We start from the raw sequence: 17141 nt of genomic DNA, 5'->3' as shown, positions 1-17141 counted from the left end.
CAAAACAGGGATCCCTGAGGATCCCCTCCAGCAGGCTGAGGGCTGCAGGGACCCCCCCCCCAATCCAACCCGGACGCCAGGGACCCCCCCCAGCTGCTTTTGGGTCTCTCCCAAAACCCACCCGGGACCACCGACTCACCGCGGAGCGGCTCCACGCTGAAAGCTCCGCGGCGACGCAACATCCCCGGGCGGGGGGGACACCGGGAGCCGGGCAGGGCGGAGCAGCCCCGCGGCTCCTCCGCCGCTTTATGGGGCAGGGCGGAGGGGCGGGGTTGGGTGGGGTAGGGTGGGGCTGGGCGGTGTTACTCTATGGGGGGGGTCCCGACCCCCGGTACCCCCAGCAGAAGCGTTTATTCCTCTTTTCTTGTGAGCGCAGGAGGGGCGGGCGGGACCATCCCCGTCCCTCCCTCCTTGGGGATGCTTCATTAAAGCCACCGTGTCCTAATAGCGCTGAAGGTGGGGGGCTGAGCCTGCCTGCCCGAGAGACCCCCCCGCCTCAGACACACACAAGTGCGGCAGCAAAAGGTGATCACTCCTGGGGGGCTGCGGGAATTCGGTGCTTGCATGGGGAGACCATGGAGACCCAGGGAGATGCAGTGTCCCCCAGCAGAGAGAGGGCAGGGGACCCGGTTGGGGACGTGGGAAGGGGCCGGTGACCCCCCCAGGCTGGGCGGGGAGCGGCTGATAACAGCAAAGCCGCGATAACAGCAAAGCCCATCTCCGTGCAAACAGGCACGGGAGGGCGGAGAGCAGCGATAAGAGCCCACCTGGGCCCACATAGGACAAAGGCCCCGGGTTAAACAACCCGCAATAAAGCCCTGACACCTCCCAGGGACCCCCGGAGCAGGGAGGGGGCAGTTCAGCCCTGACCTTCCCGGGAGGGAGGTGAGCAACGAGCCCTGTGCATCACCGGACCCGTGGAGCCTGTGTCTGGATCCCCCCCAGGCTGAGGGGGTTGCTCCCTGCTCCCCACCGCGGCTATGGGTGCAGGGAGCAGGGATGGGGGGTCTGGGGTCTCTGCCTGCACGCTGGCCCTGTCCCCCCACCCTGCACAGACCAGACACGGGAGTGGAGCAAATATATATTATATTTATATAGAGATCTGGTTTAATACCTCGGAGAAGCCCTTTGCAGTCCGTGCACAAAGCGGTGCCAGCCCCCTCTCCGGTACCTAAGTGCTCAAGCGTCCCTGTGTGACCCCCCCCTCAGTGTCCCCGCTGTGTCCCTGGGCACATTCTGCTGCTTCAGCCCAGGCTGAGAAGTGATCCAGCTCATCACACACGCTGGGGCAAAGGTGGGCAGCTGGGGGTCAACTGGGGATGCCCTCACCCCCCCACGCAGACCCCCACCCTACCAATAGGGCTGGTGAGGCATCCCAGGGGGGGACGGGGTATGTTCTGCTCCCCAGGACAGGGGGGATGCAGGCAGCGAGCTCCCCATTGCACCATGCCAGTGCCTGGGGCTCAGGAGTGCTGGGACACAGCGGGGGTGCTGGGCCCCCCCTGGTAGCGCAGGCGGGCGTGCTTCTCGCAGTACAGCTCGTCACCCACCCAGAAGTGTCCCCGCATCTTCAGGTTGAGGCCGCAGTCAGCACAGGCGTAGCAGGATGGGTGCCGGTACCGCCCATCCTGGATCCGCACCGCCTGCGTCCTGGGGGAGACGGGGACATCAGCGGGGCACCCCGTGTCCCCCACCGGGGTCCCCCTTTCATTTTGGCCCAGCTGGAAGTGCTGGCAGGGACAGATCCTGCCCAGGGAAACCCTCGTCCCCCAGCCCCACTTACGCAATGGTGCTGGTGCATTTCTCGCAGACGTGCAGCTTCTGGACACCGGCCACGGGCTTGCGGGCGCTGGGCGAGAGCCGGCTGGGGAAGGGGGCTGCGAGGCCAGCTGTGGGGACACAAAGCCATTAGGGACCTGCCACCCACCCCACCAGACCGTCCATTGTCCCCTGTCCCCCCCCTCACCTCCACCCTCGTCCTCCAGAGCCTCCTGCAGCAGGCGGAAGGTGCTGGACTGTCGCGGGGCCGCCCGCAGCTCCCGGTTCTCCTGCAGCATCTTGTAAACCTCCGAATCCTCCTCCAAGCGCCTCATGGCCGGTTCTGAGCCCAGGCTGTGGGACGGCACCCCCGGGGGAGGTAAAAGGGGGGGTTCCCAGCACCCGGACGCCTGGGTCCACCAGGCTGCACCCCGCCACCTGCTCCCTCCGCCCTGGGGAGCTGCCCCAGCCTGCCCGGCCCTCCCACGTCCCTACCTGCCTGGCAGGTAGGTTAACTCTTTGCACGGGTTCCCTCGGCTCGGCAGCACCCAGCGTGCACCCCAGGGATGGATGCATGGGGCTGGGGGCTCCCCCACCTCTGTGCCCCCCCCCCCATAGCCCTGAGCATGCTCTGTACCTGTTGCAGGGGCTGGGACAGGGTGACGAGCGGCGCCGCTCTCTGCACATCTCCCAGGGGTCTGGGGGCGCCCCGAACCCCGGCGAGGGTGGGCGGGGGGGTGGAGGCAGGACTGACCCCGGGGGGCTGTTCTGATGGATCGGGCTTCCTCGCTCCTGGTGGAGGGAGAGAGGTACTGGGTGCCCTGGGGTGGCAAGGGGGCTGTAGCAGCCCTCCTGGTGTGTCCCAAACCTGGGGGTGAGGGTGGCATCTCCCAGGCACAGCACAGGGAAAGGCACCTGCAGAGCCCCCCTCCCATCTTCCTGGGCACCCCAGGGACACCCAGATCTTTTTCCAAGCCCTGTTCCCCCGGTGGGGTGGGTGCTCAGCTGAGGGATGCAGGGATGCTCCAGGGTGGCTGCTTCTCCTCCCCTTCAGTGCTGGGGCCAGTGGGACCCCATGGAGGACCAGGGGCAGCCCCCACAGTGCTCCCCATGTCCGTAACCCAACGCCTGCACCCGTCCCCTCCCCGACATCTGCTCCTGCTTAAGAGAGGCAGGAAAGACAAAACCCGGGCTAAGTGGAAGCCGATGTTCTCAGGAGCAGCCGCCACGCAGATGCAAACCCCGGCGGGAGCCTGGGGAGGGGGACGGGACAAGAAGCCCCCGCAGAGAGGGAGAAGGAGAAGGAGAAGGGCATCGCCAGGGCTCTGCGGGGTCACAAACAGGCGAGGAATGAGCTAAAATTAGGCACGGGTGGAGCTGGGAGCCTTGGCCTCGTCCCCACCAGCACCAACCCGCCCTGAGATGCGATAAAAAGCATGGTCCAAGGGCAGCCCTTCCCCTCGCCCCCGCTTTGGGCAGGGGTTTTGGGCACAGCACCCCACACAGCCCCACAGCAGGGGATTTGGGGCAGGGAGGGACCCTCCGGGGCCGGCACCAAAGCAAATAAAGGGCTTGGGGAGGAAGGGGGGAGCGGGCGGCCGGAGGAGCCAAGGGGCGGCCGGGGCCGCGGCCAAAGGCAGCCGGGAAGGGCGGCGTTCGGGGCCACCGCGCTTCCCGATTTGGGCTTGAAAAACAAGAAAAAAGAAAGATGGAAGGGAGGAGAAGAGGGAGACGCCAACCCCGGAGCCAGCGGCTGCCCCTTGGGGCACAGCAGCCGCCCGAAACCGCGGCGGGGAGGGATGGGGGGGCCACGGGCACCCCAGGACCGGTCCGGGAGGTGGGGGAGGCATCCTGGCCCCCCAGCATCCCGCTGCGGGCACTGCCGGGGGTGCGCCGGGTCTGTGGGTCCCTGCCCTGCCAACGCCCCAGTCCCCCGGGCTCCTGGGAGCTGGGCTGGGTCTCCCCAAACTGGTTTGGCCTCCCCAGGCTGGCGCCATTGCCAAGAGGTGCCGGGTAGGAGCCAGCGAAACATCCCCGGGCAGGTTTGCCGGTGCCCCGGGGTGCCGCCAGCGCGGTGGGTGGTGGCGGTGGCACCGGTGGTGGCATCAGTGGCACAGCAGACACTGTCCCCGAGGCAGAACGGGGCTGGGGGGGTAATGCGGCATTGGGGCTGCAAAGGGGGATGCGATGGGGGCTGCAAATGGTGATGGTTTAGGGTGGCAAATGGCGATGGTTTGGGGCTGCAAATGGCGATGGTTTGGGACTACAAAGGGTGAGAGTTTGGGGCTGCAAATGGTGATGGTTTGGGACTGCAAAGGGTGAGAGTTTGGGGCTGCAAAGGGTGAGAGTCTGGGGTTGTGAGGGGAGAGGTTTTGGGGCTGCAGAGTTGAGGGTGCACAGATGCCACCCCCAGCATCTCTGCCTGGCCCCACACAGCCCCCCCGGCTCCCAGCTCACCTGGGGAAGGCTGGGACCGGTGAGCTCCTCTTCCAGGGGCTGCGAGCTGGGGGGAGAGGATGGAGCCATCAGGAGGGTCCCAGACCCCTGCCCGTCCCCCCAAAGCCAGGTCCAGCCTTACCTGCGGGTTGGGGGGCTGAGGGATGTGGGGCTGGAGTAGGATGCTCTCAGGGTGCCCTGGATCTCCTGCATCCGCACCGTGTCCTGGGGAGGAAGGGGGAGACACCAGCAGCTGAAATCGGCCCTGGGTGGGGGGTCAGGGGGTGCAGGGGCTGCCCGGGGCTCACCTGGAAGCGTGTGGCCAGCCTGTCCGGTGAGGTGTCCCCATTGGTGTGGCTGAGAGGTGGCATCAGGGACCTGGGGACCAAGGGAGATGGGGGGGTCTTGCATCCGCCCCAGGAGCGTGCGCTCCATGGCACAGCAGCCCAGGGAGGGGGTGAGAGGCCCCAGGCCCCCAACTGGGACCAGTTGGCCAGGTAACGGCTGCCAGGGCTGCCTGGGCTCATTACCGCCTGACTCTTTAATTACAGAGCCGGGACAGGCTCCTGCGGGGATGGCGCAGCCCCAAGAGTAGCTGGAGGGGAAAAACAACCCGTGGCTGGGGATTCCAGCCCACGCGAGGACTTTATTTCCCTGGGGTTGGGGACCCCGGCGTCCGGGCTGCTGTGTCCCCCCCATCACAGCACCCACCTCTCCACCTGCAGCTGGAGCTGCCCTGGGCTCTGCTTGATCTTGTTCTGCGCCTCCACGTTCAGCATCTCGGCCGTGCTCTCCCCATTGATGGCGATGATGATGTCCCCTGGACGCAGGTCACCCGCGGCTGCCTTCCCGTGCTCTGTCACCTCCACGGAGAAGAGGACATGGGGACAGCCCTGGTGTCATCTCAGAGGTGCTGGGGGCAGCAAGACCCCCGCCAGCCGTCCCTCAGCACACCGGTGGGAAGCAGCTTTTAATTGCAGCATGGAGCCCTTGTCATGGCAATGTCCCTGCACACGGCTGGGACCACCAGCTCTGCGGTGGTCCCCAAATCGCACCCCACCAGGATGCTCCCACCCACTGGGGTCTCTATGGCCCTGCCAAAACAATGCCAGCGAGGGGGGACCAAGACTATGGCAACAAGAGGTGGAAACTCAGCGCAGACCTGCCCAGCCCGAGGGTGACACAATCCCTGCACTGTCACCCGCCGTGGGGCCGATCCCGCGGAGCAGGATCAAGGCCACCCAACCGGATCCGCTCCCCGGAGCAGCCCAGCACGGCACCCACCCCATCAGCCCTCCCCAGGGCGAGGGAGCTCCTACCTTGGACACAGTGATGGGTTTCCCGAAGTCTCTTCCCCCGGTGATGCGGAAGCCCCAAGGGGCTGGGCCGGCCAAGGTCACTGTCACCGGCATGGCAGCGGGTGGCTCTGGGCAGGCAGGGAGTGGCGGTGTTGGGAAATCCCGGGGTGCCCTCTGCTCCTCCGGGAGACACAGCCCAGTTGCACCCCCCAGCCCCACACCCCTAGGGTCCCAAACACGGGGTGACAGAGAGCGGCAGTGCCTTCCTTCCGGGGAGGGGACCTGTGTCCCCGTGCTGTCACAACGTGCCGGCAGCCACCGCTGCTTCCTCTTGCCGCCTTGTTGTCCCCAGCTGGGGCTGGTGGCTTCCCCCCTCTGGGGGACACGAGGGGACCCACTGCTGGCTGCGCTGGTGCAGCTGGTGGGACGGGGCAGGCGAGGTCACCCCGCTGTCCCTTGCGCAAGGCAGGAAATCAGTGCCAGCTTGGCAGTTTGTGGCACGGCAGGGCCAAACCAGCTGGGTTTGGAGGGGACGATGCGGCTGCGAGGGCAGCCAGCAGCCAGCGAGGGACAGATCCTGCTGCTCACCACAGCGGGGGGGCTGCAAGCGCCAGCACCTCGAATCCCTCACCCCACAGCAAACCCGCACTGGGAAAGGATGCTGAGGGTTCCCCAGGGTGGCACAGGGTCCCCAAGGCGCCCCAGCAAGCACCGTAACCATCAGTGGGATCCATGGGAATGGGCAGCCCCCCTAAACGTCAGCTCAGGCTCCCTGCTCCCCCCAGCCCCGTCTCACCGGCACAGCCCTGGGGTGGCTGCGGGAGCCCGGCACCCCGTCTGCAACCGCTGGGGAAGGCATTTTAAACATCCCAAACGCACAAAGAGGGGCTTGAGAGCCTGCCCGGAAGAATTTCCTGGGCTGGGCTTCGCAGCGGCGGGAGGAAACCCCAAACCCCCTCCCCATGCCCGGCCCCACTCAGCATCCCCGGGCAGCGAGGTCTGTCACCCCGGGGACCCCAACATCCACTGGGCATGGTCACCAGACCCCCTAAAAGTTCTGCGTCTCTCCCCCAGTTCCCACACCCCTCCTCTGTTCCTGCACCCCCCCTGTCTCCCGTACCCCTCCTCTGTTCCTTGCTCTTCTCCTTCATCCCCTGCATCCCTAATCTGTCCCCTGCACTCTCCCTCCATCCCCTGCGCCCCATCCATCCCCTGCACCCCACCTCGGTCCCCGCTCGCTCCAGGCTCCATGTCCGGACACACAGCGATGCTGTTGTGGCCGCGGCGGATGGCAGTGCCGCCTGGCCCCCCCGCCCCGAGCCGTGACAGCGGTGACAGGCGATGCCGGGAGGCGCAGGGGCCGCGGGGACACACCTGCGGGACACCCCGCCCGCACCCTCCCCTTCCCGGCAGAGCGACACCCCCCGAGAGCTGCACCCCCGACGGACGGACACCCCCGCAGCATCCCGGGGCCAGCGCCCCCCGGTCTGTGTCCCGTTCCCCCCCGGCCGCACTCACCGGCGGGCGGCCGAGCCGGGCGGCCCCGTGGGGCTGCGGAGCCGAGCGCGGCCCCGCGTCCCGGGTCCCGCCTCCTCGGAAGGGGCCGGCGGAGCCCGACGGGGCCGAGCCGGGCGGGAGGCAGCTCGGCAGCGCCGTCTGCGGGCACGGCCGCCCCGACGGGACGCACGGAGCGGGGCTGGAGGGGAGAACAGGGCACAGGGAGCAGGAGGTGCCCTGGGGGGCTGCCCGGGGGTTGGGGGGATGCGACGCGGCCCCACGCAGCATCGCTGCCCCTCGAAACGTCACACCCCGCACCGCGTCGCATCCCGCACAGCATCAGCCCCGTGCACCGCCATAGCGCTGTGCAGCTCTGCATGCCCCCTGCATGCCCGCGGGCACCGTTGCAGCCCCACATGCTCCCCTGCAAAATTAAATGCACTGCTGCGAACCCCTACATGCACTATTCCAGCCCCACACGCTTCCCTGCATCCCCATATGCACCACTGCAACCCCCCACGGGCACCGTTGCAGCCCCGCATGCTCCCTTGTAAAATTAAATGCACTGCTGCAAACCCCAACATGCTCTGTTGCAGCCCCACATGTTCCCCTGCATCCCCATATGCACCACTGCAACCCTCCATGGGCACCATTGCGCCATTGCAACCCTTCAAGCACACTGTTGCAGGTCTGCATGTGCCCATGCACTGTTGCAGCCCCACATGCTCCCCTGCAAAATTAAATGCACCGCTGCAAACCCCAACATGCTCTGTTGCAGCCCCACATGTTCCCCTGCATCCCCATATGCACCACTGCAACCCTCCATGGGCACCATTGAGCCATTGCAACCCTCCAAGCACACTGTTGCAGGTCTGCATGTGCCCATGCACTGTTGCAGCCCCACATTCTCCCCTGCAAAATTAAATGCACCGCTGAAAACTCCAACATGCTCTGTTGCAGCCCCACATGTTCCCCTGCATCCCCATATGCACCATTGCGCCATTGCAACCCTCCAAGCGCACTGTTGCAAGTCTGCGTGCCCCCTTGCAACCTCACACGTACCTGTGCAAACCCCCGCATGCAACATTGCAGCCCCACACGCCCCCTTGTAAGCCCACAAGCACCGCTGCAGCTCCATGTGTCCCCTTGCAGACCCCCTGCACTGTTGCAGCCCCATGCAGCGCTGCAACCCTGTGCAACGCTGCAGCGCCACATCACGCAGCACCACAACCCCATGGGGACCACCGCAGCCCCACACACTGTCCCACAGAGCCCTGCCCCACGTCTCCATGGGCATCATCCTGCCAACTCCCCCCACCCTGTCCCGGCACCCCTAAGTTGGGCCTTGGCGCAGGCTGAGCTGAGCTTTAATGACGGACAAGCAGCAAACGCGACTCGCGGGGACATGGCGCGGTCCCAGGCCAGCATCTCGGGTCACAGCCGTCACAGATTCCCCCAGCACCAGCCAGAGAGGTACAGCCACTGGGACAGGGGTGTTAAGGCACTGGGGAGGGGTGAGGAGGGGTCAGTATAAGGCACTGGGGTGGGGGACACCCCCGCATAGGGGGTTTGGTCCCTGTTAGAGGCAGCCCCATAGGGGCAGGAGGGAGCTGGAGGCACTTTGTCCCCATGGGGAGACACGGCGGGGACGCAGCGGGGACGCAGGGCGACCGAGGTGGGACATCGGGGAGCCCCCAGCCCCGAGCTTCCCACCAGGCTCCTCTTCTTGGTCACACTGGTGCCACGTAATTGCCGGGGAAAGTGCCGAATTTCTGCGTCCTCCTGGACACGCCTTGGGGGGCAAAGGAAAAGAGAGATGGTGAGGGGCCACGGTGCCATCCTGTCCCTGTCCACGTCCCCATCTTGGTGGCTACGCACCTACGAACCAGCCATCATCACACTGCTGCATGACATCCACCCGGTCCCCCTCCAGCAGCTCCAGCTCGTCGGCGTTTTGGGGCCGGTACTGGTAGAGCGCCCGGTACCTGCGAGACACGGCGTGGCCAGAGCTGCCACGGGTCCCATGCGGGGACACTGAGCCACCGTGTCACTCCCGGCCATACTTACGGGGTCCACTGGATTTCGGAGCCATTGTAGGATGGGGCCGGCTCGGGACGGGCGCTGGTGGGTGCCCCGGGGGCTGCGCTCTGCAGCGGGGAGAGGATGCAGCATTAGGGGCAGCACCCGCATCCCCAGCAGTGCTGAGACACAATGGGGGGCTAGTGGGGGTCTCTCACCTGCTCTGGGCGCCAGGACTCCTGGGGATGTGTGGCCACGGGGTGTGGGGGGGCTGGCGAGGGGTTTGGGGTGCCAGCATTGGGCAGCTTTGGGGATGGGGGGAAGGCGAAGCCGAGCTGGCGGGGTGAGGATGGGACGGCATCACCAGGACCCCGCTCCACTGCCCGCGGGGAGCTGGTGGAAAGCGGGGGACCCCGCGGAGCCACTGAGCGCTGCAGGGACGGGGACCCAGCCGGGAAGCGGGGACTGGAGGAGGCGGGTGACGGGGGGAAGTCCTCAGCAGTGGTTTTGATCCGCGGCTCCTTCAGCACCTGCACGTAGGTGGCGGGGAAGATGCCCTGCCGGCTGGTGCCGGAGATGCGCCCCTCGTACCAGTTCTCATCCACCCGCCGCACCAGGCAGACCCGCTCGCCCTGGAGATGGGATGAGAAGGGGTTAGCACGGCACGGCATGAAATGGCATGGGGTGGCACAGCATGGCACGGCACGGCGGTACCTTGCGGAAGGAGAGCTCGACGGGCAGTTCCCCACGAAAGTTGTAGAGCGCCAGGGCCTCCCCGTACTCCAGCACCTGGATGGTGGGCGCCTTGATGGGCTTGGGCACCTCCGTGGGGGGCAGGATCTGGGTTGGGGACACGAGTGACAGTCAGCGCAGGGCTCTCCAAGCCTGGCCACCTCCTCTCCATCCTCCGGGCTCACCTCCACGTAGTTGGAGGGGAAGATGCCCACGCGGCCGTGGTGCTCGCCCTCCAGCCAGTTCCTGTCCACCTCCTTGTGGATGTAGACGATGTCTCCCTTCTGCAGCGTCAGCTCCCTGGGGGGACACCGACATGTCCCCAGCCCCACCACACATCCTGGGTCCCCATCCACCAGCCAAGGGACTGCGGGGACACAGTGGGGACCCCCAGCAACACTGTCACTTACTTGGGTGACTCAGCTTGGAAGTCAAACTTGAGGCGGGCGGCTTTCATCTGGGGAGGGAGAGGAGTGGTTATGGGGGGATCCCCCCACATCCCGGACCCCCCATCCCGGCCTCACCTTCTTCTCCTCCCTCCTGACGGCCTCCGCGGGGTCTCCGATGTCGGACAGGCTGGGGAGGGTCCCTGGCCTGAGGGTGTCTGCAAAGAGGGCGGGTCACCGGGCCGCAGGAGGGGGTGCAGGGGGTGGCAGGGTTTGGGGGGGGGTCTCACCTCTGCCAGGGGCCACACGGCTCCGGTCACTGGCCAGCCCCAGCGCCCCCCGCTCCATGCTGGGGCTGGCGGGTGGGCGGTGGGTGCCGAGGGGGCTCTGCAGCCGGCGGGGTGACGGAGGCGTCCTGTGGGGTGACAGTGGCTCAGCCCAGCGCCGCTGCCACGCTCGCCCTGCCCTCCCCGCTCCCAACCCCGCTGCCCTCGGGTCCCTGGGACCGGGACCCCCGGGCCCTCCAGGCTGTGTCCCCCCAGGTCTGTCCCCCCGGGTCTGTCCCGGGCTCAGCAGAGCGGGACGGGGCCAAAGTTTCCCGGCGCGTCCCGGCTGCCGCGGAGCAGGAAGCGAGAGCAGACGAGCACCGAGGGGGGGCCTGGCTAATGGATAACCCCGCTCCCGGCGGGGCTTAAAGAGCCCAAATTGTCCCCCAGCCCCGAATTGGGGGTGGGCAGAGGGGCAGCCAACCCCACCCGCCCGCTTGGGTGGGTTAGGGTAGGTCCTACAAGAAGCAGAGCCCTTGTTTGTTTGTTTTCCTCCCGCTGCCGGGGGAGGGCACGGGGACCTGGGGACGCCCCAAGGCACCCGCCGGCACAGGTGCCGCCTCCCTGTGCTGGTGGCAGCAGGGATATGGGGACACAGCGCTGGGAATCCAGCCGCTGTCACCTCCCCCGGGACCGAGCCAAACCCGGGACACCGTGTCCCCGCACGGGGGACAAGACCAGCCCCGTCCCACCCATCGGGCAGCCCGCCCGGCGCCGGGTCCCCCTCCCGTCACAGGGCGTGGTGGGGACGAGGTGGCCCGCGGGGGGGTCCGGGGGGGTCCGCAGGGGGGATGCATGGGGACCCCCACCCCAGCGCAGCAGCCGGGACGTTGGAGGGGCGATCGCGCCTGCCCGTCCCTGCAGTGGGGCCCCATCCTGCCGCTGCTCCCCCCACACGGAGCGGGGCCCGGGGCGGTGGGATGTGGGGCTGGGGGCGCGGGGGGAGCAGCCGCCGTACTCACCGAGCCGCCGGGGAGGCCGGAGCAGGGGAGCGAGCGGTGGGAGCAGCCGCCGAGCTCTGCCGAGGGGAGCGGGAGGGGGTGGGAGAGAAAAATTAATCATCCGAGAGGCTGAGTCTCCGCGGGAAGCCAAGGAGTCCAGCGCCAATAACCGCCGGACGGACGGACGGACGGCGCGGAGAGCAGGGTCCTAGCGCCCCACGGCCGCGGTCAAGGCCACGGCCACGGCTGCATGCCACTGGCAGGCTGTGCGGGCATCCAGCTGTGCGGGCATCCAGCCGTGCATAGAATCACAGAATCGTTTTGGTTGGAATAGACCTTTAAGATCGAATCCAAGCATTACCCCACCCCAGCACTGCCCCACATCCCTGAGAACCTCATGTCCGTCTGTCCAACCCTCCAGGGATGGTGACTCCAGCACTGCCCTGGGCAGCCTGTTCCAATGCCCCACAGCCCTTTGGGGAAGAAGTTGTTCCTGAGATCCAATGCATGTAGCCAACCATGCCTGGATCCAGCTGTGCGTGCATCCAGCTGTGCACACATCCTGCCACACGCACACATTCCAGCCTTGCACACGCAAGGCCGAGCGCACAGCTGGATGCACACACAGAGCCGGATGCTCACACCCTCAGCCCTGCACGTCCCTTTGGTGCCACCCAGCCCCGGGCAGGATGAGGGGCAGCAGGATTGGGGTACCTTGCAGGGATGCCGGCGCGTCTCCATGGCCTTCATGTCCTTGTCCAGCTCCTCGCTGAGCTGCTCCAGCTCCTGCTCCAGCAGCACCTGCGCGGGCAGGATGGGATTGTGGGGGGCAAGGCTGGCACTGCCTGCACCCCTTGTTGTGGTGGCACTAGCACTGGGACCCCCACTGCCACCCCCATTTTACCTCAATGGGCTGAGCCCGCGCCGGCGGCACAGCTGTTGGGGGCTGGAAAGACAAGGGGCTGGTTAGGTGTGCGCCCACCACAGTGCCCACATCATCCCTCCATTCTTTAGCTGCCCACCTGCCGCGGCTGCTCCTGTGCCGAGGATTTCCCCGGTTCATAGTCAAAAATGCTGCCAGGCTCCGTGGTGGCACCGCTGTCACCCCAGCTGGTCCTGTGGGGATCCGGGAGGAGCTCAGCCCCTCTCTGTGGGCACCCAACAACGGGATGGGTCACCCTTTAAATGCCACCCTGTGCCACACTCACCAGTCCAGCCCATTGGGCATGCTGGGGGGCTTGGTGAGCGCCCCTTTCCTCTGTGGCTTTGGGGGGGACAGAGGCACCGTGGTGGGCGAGGGGACAAGTTTCCCCGTGGGGCAGTGATGGGCATCCCAGTCTGGCTCTGCGAGGACGGAGGAGGAGATGAGCGGGCGCCGTACCACACCATGCTGTGCCACAGCGCCGCGACTCACCCGGCAGCTTGCGGTGGATCTGCCGGAACATACTGCGGTACCAGTCGCGGGGACGGTCAACGCTCTGCGGGGACACGGCGGGGTGGTGAGGGGGTGACATCTGGGGGTAACCCCAGCCCTGTGTCCCCAGCTCACCGAGCGCGAGGCGATGGGCATCCCCGTCTCGTCCACCGGCCCGATGCCGTCATACTTCACCCAGCGCCTCTCCCGCCGCTTGCTGTCCTTGGTCCAAGTGGCCGACCAGCCCGGTGGCCGAGGACAAGCAGGGGTGGCCCCAGGGCCGGGCATGGGGCTGAGGGACACCGGGGCCCTCGGTGTCTTTGCCTCCTTGGCCGGCCAGGTCTGGTACCACTCGTTTGCTGGGGACAAGGTGGGCGAGAGTGAGTCCTTGTCCTCTGCTGAGCATCACTCAGGGGATCCCACGGGGGTGTCCCCAGGGATGCTCAGAGCAGGTACCTGAGCTCCTGGGGTCCACTTGGCCACTCTCAGCTGTTCCACAGGTCTCTGTGTCATGGAAGTCGAAATTCAGCGTGTTGGAGCCGCGGTGGCGGATGACGGGCACCTGCGGCACAAGGACAAGGCTGGCGCGGGGGCAACGCGGCGGTGCCGGAGGGATGGAGGTGAGAGGGGTCCCCAAACCCCCCAGGAAAGCAGCGGCCCCCGGCCCCACTCACCCGCGTCGCCGTGTGCTGCAGGGGCACCCAGGGTGATGGGTGGAAGGGGGGGACGTCCTGGCCGGTGTCGGGGGGCAGAAGCCGGCCCGCCATGGCCATGAGGTGCCGAGATGCTGCCCCGGGGCTGCCCGTGCCCTGTGGGGAAAGTGGCTGCTTACAGGGGGTCTTACGGCTTTGCTAGAAAACTGGGGGCTCCCAAAGCCCCATCCCCATTGTCAGGTTGTCCCCTGTTATTCAGAGCACAGGGGACACTGCCATGGGGTGACAACTATTGTGCCACCCTCCCCGGCTTGGGCAGCCTCGTGGTGCCGGGGAAAGCGTCCATCCCCAGCCAGAAACAGCCCTGGCACGTCTTCTCCTGGCAGATCCGGACTCCCAGCCCCAATCCCCACCCTGTCTCTGCAGCACGGATGGGTCCAGCCCCCCCGGGTGCTCTTTGGGGAGAAAACAGCGCAGGACGGGACATGGCGGTGGCCCCGCCGCCTTGCCCATCGCTCCGGCATCCCGGCGGGACGCAGCCGGCGCCGGTGCCCTCCCGCCCGGGCATGTGGCGGCAGCGGCGTCGGCTCCGGGAGAGCTGCCAGGGCCCAGAAACACGAAAAGGCAGAAGAATTTCCCCCGCCCTGCAGCGCAAACAGGGAAGGGAGAGGGGAAGGAGGGGAGAGGAGGCGTCGGGAATGCGCGGCCGAGCCCGGCACCCCCCGCACCCTGAGTCAGCGGGTGCCAGGGTGGGGGGCAGCGGGGGGGATGGGACCCCCGGAGTGGCTCCTGACACCATTGCAGGGTGACATGGGGTTGGGACGGCCGCAGGGGCAAGCGCAGCCCCTGGGGACCACCGGGAAACACCCGTGTCCGTGCTCATCCCGCGGCATCGCCATCCCCACCGGGGCAGCGCCCATGGGACTCGGGGGGGCACAGGGGAGGTTTCCCAGCCCTGCGGGGCACAGACCCCTCCTCAAACAGGGCAGCCGGTGCTCCTGGGGGGCTGCTGGCCCAAGACGGTGTCCTGGTGTCACATACAGGGCACAGAGGGCTGGGGACCCCTCAGCTGCTTGTCCCCAACCCCACCGGGGGCTCCGCAGCCCGCAGGGCTGTAATTAACTATCATCACCACCGCGGGGAAACTGAGGCCTCGGGAACGACTTGCCCCAGGGCACAGAAAGCGGGGTGCAGCCTCCCACCCCCAGAGCACCCCAAACACTCCGTTCCCAACACAGCCCCATGGGGCTCAGCCCCATCCTGCTCCCACAAACTGCCCCCCAACGCCTGGCTTTGGGGAGCGGGTCCCCACGGGTCAGCCCCTCCTCGCCGCCCCCCATTCAGCTCTTACCTCCTGGGTGGTGACAACCGGGGGTCCCCGGGCAGCACCGGGGGCTCGGGGAGCCCCGCTGGGAGCGGGACGGAGGAAAAATACACGGCGCAAACTTCACGGGGGGACGGAGAACGGGGGACTCAGCACATCCTGGGTGAAACCCCCCCAGCAGCATCACCCGCCGCCCTCCCCGGCGGTGGGGACCCGCGTGTCCCCCCAGCGCTCCCCGCTCTGGAGCGGGGCCGGCCCATTCAGAGTTTCCAGTGACATTTCCAGGAACGAGATCCAGGGAACAGAGCCAAGGGGCTGAACTCATCCCACGCCCCGCGCACGCGTTCCCGGCCCCCCCGGCCCGCTTACGAAACGGGGTGAGCCCGCTGCCGCCAACCCCCGCCGCGATGGAGCCGGGGGGGTTTTTGGGAAGCACCCAGTGGAGGTTGGAGCTCCGCGCTCCTGCAGCCCCTCAAACCCTGGAATAGGGGGGCACAGTGAAAGCAGAGTCCCTGTCCCCACTGCCACCTGCTTTCCAACACATAACCCTTCATCTCCTCCAACCCCCCCATTGCATCCACCCCCCAGGGGGCTGGGCATTGGGGATACCCTGTTAACACCCCAAAATCCCACCTCATCCCCTCGGCAGCGCCCGTGTCCCGGCTGCCACTGCTTCCTTCTCGCTGCTCCCCGAAACTGCTGACAGCCCCGAAACGGCCCTTCCTCTGTCCCACGCGCTCCCACGTGAGCCCGGGGCGCTGTCCCCGCGGCAGGACGGTGGCTTCAGTGCCAGCTGCCACCAGCCATCATCCCTCGGTCCCCCACCAACCACCCGGCCCCCGCCAGGGCGGCTGCTGGGGACCAGGGGGACGATGGCACCAGTCCTGCCTGGCCACGATGATGCACCCGGGGGACAAAGGGGACAGGAGCGGGTGTGCTACCCGTTGTCACAGCCCTGGGGGACACAGCGTCCGTGCAACAGCCACTGGTGCAAGCTGGGGACACCGCGGGGAGGAAGCAGGTTGGGGACAGGGGCTGAGACGGGGGACAGGAGCTGGGACTGGGGACAGGAGCTGGGTTGGGGACAGGAGGTGGAATTGGGGACAGGAGCCAGGACTGGAGCTAGGAGCTGGGTTTGGGGACAGAAACCAAGGTTGGGGACAGGAGCTGGGACTGGGGACAGGAGCTGGGACTGGGGACAGGAGCTGGAATTAGGGACAGAAGCTGGGACTAGGGACAGAAGCTGTAGTTGGGGACAGGAGCTGGGTTGGGGACAGGAGCTGGGATTGGGGACAAGAGCCAGGGTTGGGGACAGGAGCTGGAGCTGGGGACAGGAGCTGGGTTGGGGACAGAAGCTGGGATTGGGGACAAGAGCCAGGGTTGGGGACAGAAGCTGGAGTTGGGGACAGGAACTGAAATTAGGGACAGGAACCACAACTGGGGACCCCAGCCCCTGCATCCCACCCCCGGTGTCAGCTCCTCCCGCTCCAGGACTGGCCTCACCTCCGTGTCCCCATGCGCTGTCCCCTTGCCGGGTCAGCAGCCCCAGTGCCGGCCCTGCCTCCCAGCACCGGCCTCCTCCTCGCAGATAAACATTTAGCGCACAGCCTGGGACGGGACTAACAAAGGGCGAGTGTTTCCTGTTTGCTCAGCGCGGCGATGCCAGCCGGGAGCGCGGCACGGCCCCGCGATGCTCCATGGCCGGAGATGCCGATGCCAGAGCCCCCCGGTGCCAACACGGGTGCCCATGCCCATGGTGAGGGTTGAGGACCCCCGGGTTGGGCAGCGATGTGGGGGACCCCACTGTTTGCTGGGAACACCCAGGAAAAGAGCTGGATCCCGTCCCTTGTCGCTTCCGGCAGTTGGGGACAGTTGCGACAACGCGGCCACGCCTGGCGAGGAGCAGGAGATGGCAAATGGCAGAGGAGCGGGTTTAAGGGACACCAAGGATCACCTGGTTCAGCCTGTCTTGGCAAAAGCCCGGCCTAGATGAGCTGGCCCAGCAGCTTGTCCAGCTTAAACTTAAAACTGCGCAGTGCTGGGGAATCCACCGCTTCCCCGGGGAGATGATTCCAGGGGCTTTTCCCATCTGAGACGTTTCCTTCTTGTGTCCAGTTGGGATCTCCCCGGGACCTCATCTTTCCACTGGGATTCCTTGTAAAAGGGGGAGCGATGTTTTGTTTGTAGCCACCTTAGAAACACAACGACGCGGTGATTTCTTCTCTCCCAGCCCCGGGATCATCTTCCCCAGCCCACCCGCATCCTTTTCATACAGCGGGGACCCAAACCCAACCCAACACTCGGACTCCTTCACCTCCCTGTTGTTCGCTCGCATTGGGCTTCTTGTCCTTGTGCTG

At 66.8% G+C, this 17141-nt stretch overlaps 2 protein-coding genes across 2 annotated transcripts; both read right to left on the bottom strand.

Annotated features, from left to right (window-relative positions):
• Window positions 1–1254: 1254 nt before the first annotated feature.
• On the bottom strand, window positions 1255–5606 carry PDLIM2 (PDZ and LIM domain 2; the record flags this gene model as incomplete). Its single annotated transcript, XM_080360202.1, has 9 exons — window positions 1255–1650; window positions 1784–1889; window positions 1967–2112; window positions 2396–2550; window positions 4216–4261; window positions 4337–4419; window positions 4503–4572; window positions 4906–5057; window positions 5514–5606. The coding sequence occupies 9 exons, from the start codon at window positions 5604–5606 to the stop codon at window positions 1464–1466; spliced, it is 1038 nt and encodes a 345-aa protein (XP_080216328.1). The 3' UTR covers window positions 1255–1463.
• A 3069-nt stretch (window positions 5607–8675) lies between these two features.
• On the bottom strand, window positions 8676–17119 carry SORBS3 (sorbin and SH3 domain containing 3; the record flags this gene model as incomplete). The annotated part of the gene is given in 22 exon segments (XM_080360254.1): window positions 8676–8781; window positions 8868–8974; window positions 9057–9136; window positions 9227–9640; window positions 9723–9848; window positions 9926–10040; window positions 10151–10197; window positions 10265–10344; window positions 10417–10541; window positions 11415–11470; window positions 12108–12194; window positions 12298–12339; window positions 12416–12509; window positions 12602–12737; window positions 12808–12871; window positions 12943–13166; window positions 13264–13369; window positions 13482–13616; window positions 13970–14058; window positions 14972–15004; window positions 15007–15246; window positions 17041–17119. Coding segments are annotated over 22 exon segments (2541 nt in total). The 3' UTR covers window positions 8676–8719.
• Window positions 17120–17141: the final 22 nt, after the last annotated feature.

The sequence above is a fragment of the Nesoenas mayeri genome (genome assembly GCF_963082525.1).
Source record: "Nesoenas mayeri genome assembly, chromosome: 27".
In the NCBI taxonomy this organism is placed as follows: Eukaryota; Metazoa; Chordata; class Aves; order Columbiformes; family Columbidae; genus Nesoenas; species Nesoenas mayeri.
Note: the sequence above shows the minus strand (reverse complement) of the source record. Positions and strands in the feature narration are given on the sequence as shown.